General features: G+C 55.0%; 1 protein-coding gene across 1 annotated transcript; it reads right to left on the minus strand.

Annotated features, from left to right (window-relative positions):
• Positions 1 to 254: 254 nt before the first annotated feature.
• Positions 255 to 8,205, minus strand: TBC1D22B (TBC1 domain family member 22B). Its single transcript, XM_031063942.1, has 12 exons — positions 8,151 to 8,205; positions 6,909 to 7,228; positions 5,931 to 6,110; positions 5,387 to 5,457; positions 4,885 to 5,013; positions 4,419 to 4,484; positions 3,459 to 3,573; positions 2,892 to 2,998; positions 2,478 to 2,553; positions 2,081 to 2,208; positions 1,756 to 1,851; positions 255 to 1,291 (listed from the first exon to the last, which is right to left on the minus strand). The coding sequence occupies exons 2-12, from the start codon at positions 7,189 to 7,191 to the stop codon at positions 1,163 to 1,165; spliced, it is 1,380 nt and encodes a 459-aa protein (XP_030919802.1). The 5' UTR covers positions 7,192 to 7,228; positions 8,151 to 8,205; the 3' UTR covers positions 255 to 1,162.
• Between the last annotated feature and the right edge of the window lie 3,566 nt (positions 8,206 to 11,771).

Consider the following 11,771-nt stretch of genomic DNA (forward strand, 5'->3'; position numbering starts at 1 on the left):
CTCCCTGCAGTGCAGCCCTGCCCTGCAGGGCCCGGGGGCACTGCCAGCCCTGCAGCCCCTGTGGCTCTCCCCTGCTTCTGCTGGGAGCTCCCACAACTCCACTGCCCAAACCCTGAGATGTGTCTGTGTCACACCTCGGGCACAGCCAGCACTGCAGAGGGTTCAAAACCCTACAACACCACAGCCAGGCATCCTTCTCAGGCGTGGAGAGGATGGGGAGAACAAGGGGTTCGTGTTATAAATATAAAATCTGCTACAAAGAGAAGACATATATTGTACATCTTTGACCCATATACACAAGAACACAATATACACAGAACGCCTCGGAGCAGTGGGGACGTTGTCAGGAGGTCTTTGAGAGATGTTGCTCCCCTACCAGCACCCCCTCTGTGCCTTCCCCACAGCTGGATGGGGCTCACGGAACATCAGTCACCAAAAGTTCCACCAGGCTGGCACACGGCATTGCAGGTGTGTGTGGATGGAGTGGTCGTGGCCCCCGCCGTGCCTGCCCTGCTGCCCTGGGGGAGAGGTAGGCGAAGAGGATGGAGACGAGGAGGGAGGGCAGGCACGAGGGACTCTCTTGTGAACCCACAAAGTGCTTGGGGGGTCTCTGGCCCCTCGGAGCGAAGGGAGGCCCTGAGAGAAACTTCTTGCCCTGCCACCCTGGTGGGGAAGGATTCTGCGGCCAGGCAGGTCTCTGATAAGGCATTTTCATCTGGGACTTGGCGCAAACGGTGGCAGAAGAGAGGAGGGAGCAGATGGGGCAGGTGGTGCAGGGCAACAGGAGGCAGCAAAGCTGACGTGGTCCCAGCCAGACAAGCCCAGGACAGGGAGTGGAGAGGACAGGAGGGCTTCGTCTCTGGCTCAGTTTATCTGTAAAACTTCCCCCATGTTCTCTCTCAGCCCCTCGCAGCCTCCCTTCCTGGCGTGAGCCACCAGCACGGAGTGAAATACTGAGAGCCCTCAAAATGGCACATCCAGGCGCATGGAGTGGCAGACAGGCACACGTTCAGAGTTAAGACAAGAGTTCAGGTGAGCTTTGTACAGCAAAGAGCAGCTGCTGGCTGGAGTGTCCGAGGAGTTGGGATGACAAAAATGCCACAGTGATCAGATCGGGCCAGGACAAGGGGCGGGCACGGCAGAGAGGAGCCAGTCTGGGCACCTATCGGCGGTAATGGTTTGGGGCATCTGCAAACATGTACTTGAGTCTGTAGGCTTCAGCCAGCAGCAGCCCAATCTCTTCATTACCCCAGTGTATCGTGGGCAAGTTTTGTAGCAACATCAAAAGGCCCTGCAAGAAGGGAAAATGCTTAGTTTGGAGAGGCTGAAGGCAGAGCACAGATCCAGTGCAGGCTTGGGGCTGGCCTGAGCAGTGGCAGCAGCGCTCAGTAACTTCTGCTCACCACACCTGCAGGTCTGAAAAGCTCAGGGACAACATCAAGATGTGCTTGGGTCTAGATCTGAACCAGTGAAGCACTGCAAGCCCCTTGGAATAAAGGTGTTGTTACAGAGTTACAGCTCGACAGAGGAGGGCAAACACTGATCAGAGCTGGAATGGGATGTCTGAACCCTCCAACAGCTCCATTCTCTGTCCTTACCACCAAGGCTCAAGTTACTTCCAGGCAAATCTGAGACCAGATGATCGTGGAGCCAGCTCTGACAGCTGTCTATGTCCACACTGGGCTCCCAACCAGAGCAATTCCCTCCCCTCTATTTCCCTTCCCCAGGGAGTCACCCCCAACCTCAGGGTCTTACTTGGAAATCTTCCTCATCCAGGATCTCCTTCCGCCACTTGATCAAGAAGGCAGCACAAACGTACAGGTGGAAATGGGAGAATCCTTCTGGCTCTGACTGTGGACAGCAAAACTCTGGGTGAACTCCTGCAGCTCAGCTGGAGAACAACCCCCAGACACAGGTGTCCTGCTGGGCCACCCATCACCCTGGGGCTGTGAACATCCTGGGCCACCCTGCTTTGTTTCCCTCAGCACCCCAGCTGGTACCAGGAGAGCTCTGTCCCCGTGGGGACAGGGACACCAGTGACAGTGACAAGCTAGGAGGGAGCTCAGTGGAGCCTGCATACCTGGTAGGTGTCCCAGAGGCGGATGGTGCAGCGCAGGGGCAGCTCCCTCATCAGCAGGTTGTTCATCCAGCGAAAGGCAAACTGCAGGTACTCGACCTCATACTTCCTAAAGTGATTATGTACCTGCTCTGAAACAGCACATTTCACTTACATACCTGGGGCTCCCAGTGCCCCAGCTCCTGCACGCTGCTCACAGCACAGTGCCTTTCACACTTTCAGGCTGAGACTTTTTTCTCCCAAATTCCTTCTCTCCTCACCCTGTGCTGTCACCAGGGGGTTTCTGGCTGACCCTGCCCTGCTCTGGTTCCATGAGTGTTGTAAGAAGTGTCCACCCCTGCCCTGAGAGCTGTCCCTCCCTCTGCTGTGACAAACCTGACCAGACTCCCGTGTGACCTACCATCGATCCGGCTGACCAGCTCCTCCAGGGCTTTCACTTTCTTCTGGATCCCTGGCTGTGCAAAGGTGTAATTGTCCTGTGGGAGAGGCCCTGAGTCAGCAGCTTGAACAACAGCTACAAATGATCAAACCCAGATCAGCAGCTGGACAGTTGGGATGAGATTATCATGAGCCAAGGAGCCAGGGCTCCTGAGCACCAGGACTGTCTGCATGCTGTGAATTCCCTGGTCAGGACAGGGCCATCTGGACAGCCACAGCACCCATCTCCCCAGGATTTCACAGATTAACAGATTCAGTGGACAAACTAAAGTCACTGAAGTAGCAAAACCTCCTTAAATGCTGGAGCATGCAGAATACTCACCCAGACAGGGAGAGGAGACAAAGACACAGGAATTCTGTGGCCCCAGAGGCTCACCTGAATCCCATCCAGCAGCTTGCTCATGCACCAAAAGCTGTCGGCCTCGATGCTCCGTAAAACATCCTGGGACAGGTTTGTCACATCAAAGTTTTCCACATCCTCCTCTGCAAAACAGAGAGGGAAGAGCATCAGGGAGATGGGGGACCCAGGAACACGGGACAATCCCAGGGGCTTTATCAGGCCAAAGCTTTGCAGGAGGCACTGCAACACTCCCAAAGTCAGGAGACACAGGTCTGGCCCTCCTGACTTGGCTGACCCAGCAGTTCCCTCCCTTTTCTCCTTGGGAGGAGAGCACCCACCACGCTGCTGTCACACCACTACATCAGATCAAATAACAGGGCTAAGCTGGCCCATTTCCAATTTCAGAGGCTCAGAAATCCTGGCAAGCAACCAGGGAGCAGAGATACAGCAAGAGGTGAAAAGAGAACTCCAGCCAGGCCCAGGCACTCTGAAGGAAGAGCACATCTTCCTCTTCTTCAGCAGAGCAAGTTCTCCTCATGCCAGCATTTCACACCACTTCAAATCCCACTGTCAGGAGCGCTCAGAGCAGCAATTGTCACTTACCAACGTGCTCAGAGAGGAACACAACAAAGAAGGGGGTGACCAGGTCATTGATGCCCTGCACATAGCCGCTGGCTGGGTGGCGAATGGCCCAGATAAACAGGATTCTCTCAAAAATCTAGGGAAGAACCAGGGAAAGCAGGTACCTGCATTAGCCATGCACAAAGGGAAGGCAGAAAAGCATAACTGCTGAGCTCAGGGAGTGCAGACCATGCACTGACAGGCTTTTCTGTAGCAGTAAGGTAATGTTAGAAGCACAGAAGTCCTAGGAGAGACTCTGTGTCATGCACAGATCCCACATGCAGGCCAGCCAAAACAGTCCAGGCTCCTCATCAAAACCTCTGCCTGAAGAAATGCAGACCCAACTTTTCAAGACCCAGACAGCTTCATATCCACAGGACAGGGCAGAGCAGCCTCCTTGGCTGAACATCAGGTGGGAAGATGAGGTATCAGTACAGTACTTCCAGAAAAGCACCACAGATCAGGAGACTTCCCAACAGGGCAGCCTCCCTCACAGCCACCAACATTCCCAGACTGCCCCAACCCCCGGGACACCCCACACACACACTGAGCCTGTTTGCAGAGAGGACAGGTGCCCACACCTCCTGGCCACCTCTTGAACCCATCCCTGCCAAGGCTGCTCCCATAAAAGAGGTTTTGAAGCAAAACAGAACTATCCTGTGTTCTGGTTCAAATGCCTTCAATTTGTCTCAAAAGCTTCAGGTTTTTTACCATCTTGGCTACATCTTGCCAAAGCAGAGATCATCTCATAACCCCCAAGCTCCAAGTTTGATATCTTTCAGAAACGTGGGACAAGACCAGACAGTTCCAGGAGGTATTTGCATCAGGAGCTGTCAGGCAGGGAAGTTTCCCCACAGAGTTAACTCCCTAGGAGCAGTGCTGGCCGCACTCCACACACACATCCCATGGCAAGTGCAGGGCAGGAGCTTCACCCCTCCTTACCTCCTGGACGAGGGGCTGCTGGAAGAGGGGAATGAGTGGGTTGGTCCTTGGAATGTCAATGTGGATCTGGAAAAGAAGGTGGGTTACACACACCAGCTGTGCTTTCCAGGAGCACAATAACTTGTCACAGGTTAACAGAGGGGAATCCACCATGAGTGTTCCCCCAGGCAAGAGCTGACAAGCACAGTGAGGGCTACAGATGACAGCTGTACTGAGAAAATCATCTGCAGTCTGCTCTGCTCATGTGCAGGCAGGTAGTTCAGAGCTGAAATTTTCCTAAATTAGATCAATTTAGGAAAAGCTTAAACTAACAAGGACAGAACCATGATGCCTTTTCCCCCAAGAGAAGACTCGTCCATGCTACAGCTAGAGCAAGTCCTGGCACGACCCCACCCATGGGGACAAGCAGCAGCAAGAGGGAGGAGAGGGCTATCCCCGAAGCAGGAAGGCAGGAGGAGGTTCCCACCTGTCTGTAGGTGTCCTGGTGGTGCTCCTCGTTGCGGGAGTCGTAGTACTGCTGGATGAAGCCAAAGTACTCCTCCCTCTTCCTCTGCAGGGTCAGCTTGCGGCGCTCCGAGTTGGCGGGGAGGTAACCCTGATTGGGAGAACTCGGCTCAGGGCACAGCCTCCTCTCCTTCCTCAGCACCCTGAAATCCTCCCAGCTGTGCACAAACACCAGACACACAACTCAGAAGCTGGGGAAAGAGCTTTGATGGAATTTGGCCTTCCTAGCTCCTGAGCTTGGAGTAATCCAACTTCATCAGATTCAGTTCCCCAAAAGGGAGTGAAGCAGGCAGTGCCCACACCAGCCTGGGCTCTGAGCTCCAGAGGATGCAGCAATGGCACTCCCTGATCAAAACCCCTACAGCTCACCTGGAGGCTGGGCACTGAACACACAAGCAAAGCTGGCTATGGGACACAGGCAGTGTCCCTGAGGTGGCACAGCCCTCCCAGGCTCTGGTACTTACTGACAGCAGTCTCCACGTCACAGGCCGCACCTCTCGGGGCACACCAGGCCAGCTGCACTTTCTCAGCTCATCTGCAAACGGACAGTGGTGGCAATGGATTAGATCCTAGGCACGTCCAGCACCACTACACCTAGAAGGAGAGGAAAGCCCAGTCTGCTCCTGCAGGCTCTGGAGACAATGAGCCTCCAGGAAGGCTCCCACACCAGCAATCACTGGGGATGTGGGTCTGCTGCAAGGACAGCAGAGGTGATTTCAGCCCAGCTGGGGCTCAGAACAGGGAGCTGCAGGGTCACCAGTGTGCCAGGACCTCAGTTCTCACGCAGAGACAGCCCCCAGTGATCCCAACCATCGTGTGCAAGATGGAGAATGATTAGGGACAGACAGGGAGGGGCAGAAGGACATCACCATCTGCCAACAGGGCGATTCCTGCAAACACCCATCTGGTACAACTGCAGGCAGTGATTTTTTCTACCCCAAAGCAGACCTGATGCAGGCAGCAGGCCCCTCTGCCCTGCTCTGCCCACCCTCAGCGTGCCCCACTCACCCAGGTCGGTGTTGTGGCTGGAGAGGAGCTGCCGGAACTTCTCCAGGCGCGTTTTCTCCCGCACAGTCATAGGGGGAGCCCCGGAGGCGTTTTGGTCAGAGATTCGAGCCACGAGGGGAATGACGGGCCGGAGGGGCAGGGACTGCTGCTTCTGCAGGGGGCTCCGCACACAGGCCTCCTCTAGCAGGGACCAGAGGCTGCACTGAGCTGGGCATGGAGGTGCCACCTCCCCAGCCCCACCTCACCCCCACAGCCACTATTCCACCCATCTATCCCTCAGAACAGCATCACTGGCCCACTCCAATGGATCAGCAGTTCACAGGCATCTGTGGAGCCTCTTCCATCACTTCCCCCCATTTCTGCCTCCCTTCCTTCCTCTTGCATCCAAACACCTGACTGCAAGTGGACCAGACTTCCCTCCACACGTGGGGAGGACACAGGACACAAGGCAGAACTGATGTTCAGATCTGCTCTGTTCTCCAGATCCAAACACCAACCAAGCTGATTGCCAGTGCAGAGAGAGGAGCTGATGGGCTGCCAGTGCCACCTCTTGAGGTACTCTCACTGCAAGGCCAGGCAAGGCAGTGAGCAGGGGCTGCTGCTGCTCAATTCCCTGCCCAAGCTGTGTCAACACAACCTCACCCAGACCTTTGCTAAGAGCAGCACACCAAACCACTGTGAAGCAGACAATGAGCAAATCCCAGAGAGAACTTAACAGATCTCAAAACTGACTTAGCACCCAGAACATGGAATACTCTGGGGCAGACACTGAGCAGCTGAGGACACAAGCATTAAAGCCAGGCCTCTGGAAGTGGCTCCTTGGAGTACAGGATACCAAAAGGAAGAAAAAGCCTCTGTTGTGCTTACGGGCTGTGTCACAGCCTTTTGCCCATACTGGGAGTAGCAAGAACCAGTTGAGTTCAGTGGCCAAGCAAGAGAGCACTAGAGCAGGAGGCTGCTCCTGAAGATGGCTCTTACCAGAGGTCCTGGAGAGCTGGGCCTCGCTGCTGGACTTGATGACCTTGCAGTTGGTGGGCAGGTCCCCGAGGGCTGGCTGGCACCGCTCGGGCTTGGCCCGCAGCTTGCTGTGGTTCTCCAGAACCTGCGCTGCCGTGGCCTTGGCCACTTTAGAGTTCAGAGTTTGCAAAGAGGACGAGGAGGAGGAGGAGGAGAAGTCCTCATCTTCGTCATCGCCGATGTCCCAGGCGTCGCTGGTGCTGCGGGCAAACTCGTGGAAGCTGGAGGCCTTCTTGCTCTTCATGGGCAGCCCGCCGGCCTTGGAGCGGTCCTTGATGAAGCTGTGAGCAGAGAGCAGGATCAGAGCCCTGCTGTTGGATCTGCTCATTTCCTTTCCTTTCCCCACGCCCTCACTCCCATCAGCCAATCCCTTTTCCCAGTGTCCCTGTTCCTCCTCCCAGACCCAAGGAAGATGTTCAGTCTCTCTGGGCTGCCCGCTGTCAGCAGTGGCTGTCACAGGCTGCTGTGGCAGCAGTCTCTGAGGCCACAGTGGCAGCACACAGCTGGACAGGTGCCATGCTGCCTGGCTCAGAAGGGCGAACGGGAGACAGGTACAATTCCTCCAGCTCTGCCTTCCCCCACCCTACACAAAACAGGAAGATTAACACCCCAAAAAAGGTCTTACAGCCTGGACAGAGGCATGTCAGAGGCAGACAGAGCAGGTCTCCTTCCATGGGCACTCCCAAAACAGCTGCAGTTGTTCCCAGCAGCCAGACCAGCCTGGGTCTTTCCTCGGGCACAGAAGGAATTTACTCTTTAGCTACAGAAGCCAAAGTCCACCACCTGCAGCAGGGAACTTTCCCCACTACCCAGCACGGGACAGGGACAAGGAGGCAGTTCAGACCAGGAATTCTGCCTTTTTCTGCTGGGAAGGCTGCTGCAGCTCTCCAGCCTTGTAGCTGCTGGGCAGCTTTACCTCCCTTTCCTTAATTCCTCCAGCTCCAAAGAGGAGCAGAAGGATCAGACACTGCTAAAAAAATCTGTTTCCTTTGATGTGGGTGTTACTGTATGGATTTCTGGCCATTAAGGGCAGCAGCAGATAAGCTCTCCCTGCAAGCTTTCACAGAGCTCAAGGCAGCACCACACCCCTTGCACTGCTGTCCTCCTCTGTTGCGATATCACAGTGCCAGGGATGCTGGAGACCTCCACCTACTGCAGAGCTGCCAGGCCTGGTGGCTGCATCTCCAGGAGACAAACACTTACTTCTTGGTGAGCCGGGAGTCCAGTGGAGGATGCTGTGCTCCATAGACAGGCTGAATGCTGCAGGAAGGGAAAAGAAAAAAATCCAAGATGCTGTAAAAAGAGGTCCTACAAATAATCTCAGCCTAAACTGTGGTCATGCTTCTTGCCTGCTATCAGGAGCTGAATAAAAGCCCAAAAGCAGCTTCAAAAACCTTCTAAGTTACAAGCCTTAGATCCAAAGTGCCACATGCAGATGAAGATTTGTTCTTTGCAGTAGCAAAGAGAAGCCTTGTTTAAACTCTTAGGCCTGGTCCAGCCTGAGCTGGGATTTGAGCACTGCTCTTTCCTGCACCACCATCTCACTCCACATGTCCAGGTGTCTCAGCCTACCTGCACACACTGACATTTGTTCTCTTTTCCAGTTTGGGGAGCTCACCCTCCCAGGCCCTGTGGGCAGGGAAGGACTCCAGGCAGTGACATTGGGCTCCTCCATAAATGCACTTGAGGGTTTGAAGCCCATGCTGGCTCTCAGGATCACAGCCAATGCCACGGAGAAGGAATTCCTGGTAACAATACGTGGTTTGACTCGGGTCCAAATCCTGGTTTAATCAATTACTTCCTATGTGGCCTGAAATGAGTCACCACAGCTTGGTCCCTGGTTCCTTGGGACAAGGAGCCTGAGGGCTCCAGGCCCTACAAGGGGAGCACCACCTCAGAGAGGAGCTACTAAAACCATGCTCATGGCTGTTTTTACAGCCTCTGGAGGTGAGACAGGGATGCTGAGTTATCACCTGCATTGGAGGAACCATTCACAGCCACCCCACCCTGGGAAACAACCTCTGGAAAACAAGTCCTGCAGTGCCATGGCACAGACAAAGGCCCTTTCAGAGCTGGCACACAAGGAACAAGCTTCTCTTGGGTCAATAGAGCTGGCCTGGTTTCTAGGAGCTGCAGATGGTGCCCGGCAGTAAAACCAGCAGGCCCAGCCATGGAGGGGAGGGATGGCAGCCTGCTGCAGCTGGGAACAAGCTGAGGATGCAAAAGCAACAGGTCCAGCTGGCAGGGGAGAGATGCAGAGAGCCAGGGAAGAGGCTGGAAACAACCAGAGCACAGAGAGATGCTGGGGGAGCAGCCCAGCCAGGGTGGGCTCAGCACTGCAGGGGCTGTCCCTCGTGGCTGGAAGTCCTCCCTGAGTTTATCCATCGAGGATTAAGCCCAGGACAGAGTGTGATGAGTAATGAGCACCTGCAAGTCAGGACTGCAATTAAGCAGAGGCACCTCCACGGGTGGACATAGCAAAGAGATGATGAGGAGTAAGAAGAACAAGCCCTCCAGATCAGCATTGCTTCCCAGTGACTTGTGGCAGGACAGGAGCCAGCAGAGCCTCTCCCATGCCCAGAACCAAGCTCAGTGTCCCAGGATATCCAGCCAAGGTTCCTCCTCCCTGTCAGGGGACCTGCTCTGATTCAGTGGAAGGTCTGGACTTCACAAGACCAATGAAGGACGTGTTGGAGAGAGGAGGAGAGGAAACCCTTTCCTGGGGTTCTGAAACAGTGTTTGATACAATGGCAGAGGGTCCCACCTGCACACAGCTCTTTTTGAAGTCTTACAAGCCAGACACTCCCCAACAAGAACCTCAAGCTGATCTAAGCTGTGCTCCCAGCCTGACTGGATGAGTCCCCAGTTCTGTCCCAGTTTAATCTCTTTGGGACAGGCATTTCCTGTTCCCTGGATGTTCAGTGACCAATGGTGTGAGGGACAATGGCTGTGCTCCCCGTGTGACACCTCCAGGATCATCACAGGGTGTGAGTTATTGACTCTGCAGCAGAGCAGAGCCGTGAAACACCACTGCCCCTCTGGACACACAACACATTTACTTCCAGCAGGCTGTTCCTCCCCTTTTAAAGCAGCATTTAAATAACCCCAGCAGACCCTGGCTGCCCATCTCGCTAAAGAGCAGGGAATAAACAACACAGAGGACAACATGCCAGAGCACTCAGCCAACACATCCCTAGAAAATTACCAGGCAGAGAATGCAAAAAAACCACAAGACAGCCCTGGAAAAACAAAAAAGCATTTACCAGTTCTAAACTTACACCTAAAATCCACCCTAAATCTATAGGGACCAAAAGCTATTAAACGTTATTAGCAAATAAAAGCTAATACAACTAAGTGACCAAATGCACAAAGTGTCATGGAAAAGGAAGCTAACACAGTATCCAAGTCCCTACAAAGCCTCTCCCTGCCAGATTGTCAGGGGAAAGAAAGGAGAGAGCCAAGAATTGGCACAGGAGGGTCTCTCAAAGCTCAGACTGAAAAGAAGAAAGGGAGGTTGATGCCTGGTGACCATGGATGCAGGACATCCCACCTCCACCCTGGGGCTCAGGCTGCTGAAGAGCTGTGGGTGCCTGGCCCTGGAAACAGGCAGCACTCAGGGGGAACAAGGCTCCTGGGTGCAGGATATCTGCCAGGCAGGCAGGACAAGGGGAGAGCACTGCCAAAACCTTCCCCCTGCAGAGTGGCTCGGGCAGGCCCGGCTGCCAGACCGGTTCACCTGGTTTGAGCTTCCAAGGAAAAGCTCAGAAGTCACCAAAAGGAGAAGAGAGGTGCTGTCCACGACCACCAGCTGAGAGCAGGGCTGACACCTTCGGGTAAGAGGCAGGAACAGTGGGGAAATAACCCAGGGAAAGCACAGGATTGTCCTCCCACAGGGGCAGCAGAGGAGGAACAGAGAGCTCCTTGCTCTCCCTCTGCTTACACAGACATGGATTGTCCAGCCAACCTGAAGGAGCTGCACAGTGACAAGCAGATGAGTGAAAACACTTTAGAAAGAGATATTTAACTGGCCCAGCAGGATTTAAAACCAACTAAGCATTACAGACTGCACCCATACCCCAGGAGGTAAAGGGCAGGGTTCAGATAAGGCAAATGAGAGCAGAAGTGAGGAGCACCAGGCAGGAAAAGCACTTGAGAAACCTCCACAGAGAGGCTGATGCCCTCTTTCCATGTCAGCCTTGCTCCCAAGGCGGTGTAGGGAGCCTCTCCTTCATCAGCACCAGCCTCTTCTTCCTAAATACCACGTCCATCACACATTTCACTTATTTCTACCACCCCTGAGAGGAACCAGGGCATCACGGCCGGAGGAACTGAGGCAGGGGAGGTACAAGCAGAGCCCTCACAGTCCTTCCCCTCGAGCAGGAGCGACATCCCACACAGGAGAGGGGAATGGGGGGCTCCGTGCCTTAGCAGGGGACACCCCTCTGGGACAGAGCTGCCGCCAGCCAAGGCGACACCTCTCAGGACTTGGGAAGGATGAATTTTTTCAGTATCTGTGGAAAGGAGGATGGCCCAGCCCTGGCTCTGAGCCTACCCCCAAGAGGCCTCCAAGGCACCCCGATCCCTCCACCCTGCCTGCCATGGGGCACACAGGGGGTCCCCTCTGCCCCCACACCGCCTGCCTGGTCCCACAGGTGAGGGAGCAGCTCTGACCCTCCCCCTGTCCCCCCCACATTGAACCTTCCACAGCAAAATCCCCGTCCCACGGCCTGGGGGGGCCCTGGCACCCCCTTATTGCAGGGAGGAACCCCAGCCACTCAGCCCCGCAGCCGGGACAGATCCTCCGGGCATCCCCGAGCCTTACCG

This window comes from Geospiza fortis, unplaced genomic scaffold (genome assembly GCF_000277835.1).
Source record: "Geospiza fortis unplaced genomic scaffold, GeoFor_1.0 scaffold422, whole genome shotgun sequence".
NCBI lineage: Eukaryota > Metazoa > Chordata > Aves > Passeriformes > Thraupidae > Geospiza > Geospiza fortis.

Excerpts from the sequence above, each read along its gene's own strand:
- TBC1D22B (XM_031063942.1), bottom strand. The coding sequence starts at position 7,191 with ATGAAGAGCAAGAAGGCCTCCAGCTTCCACGAGTTTGCCCGCAGCACC. Across the intron at positions 6,111-6,908 it reads CCAGCTCTCCAGGACCTCTG|AGGAGGCCTGTGTGCGGAGC; the intron begins GTAAGAGCCATC and ends GGTCCCTGCTAG. Across the intron at positions 5,458-5,930 it reads CAGCCACAACACCGACCTGG|ATGAGCTGAGAAAGTGCAGC; the intron begins GTGAGTGGGGCA and ends GTCCGTTTGCAG.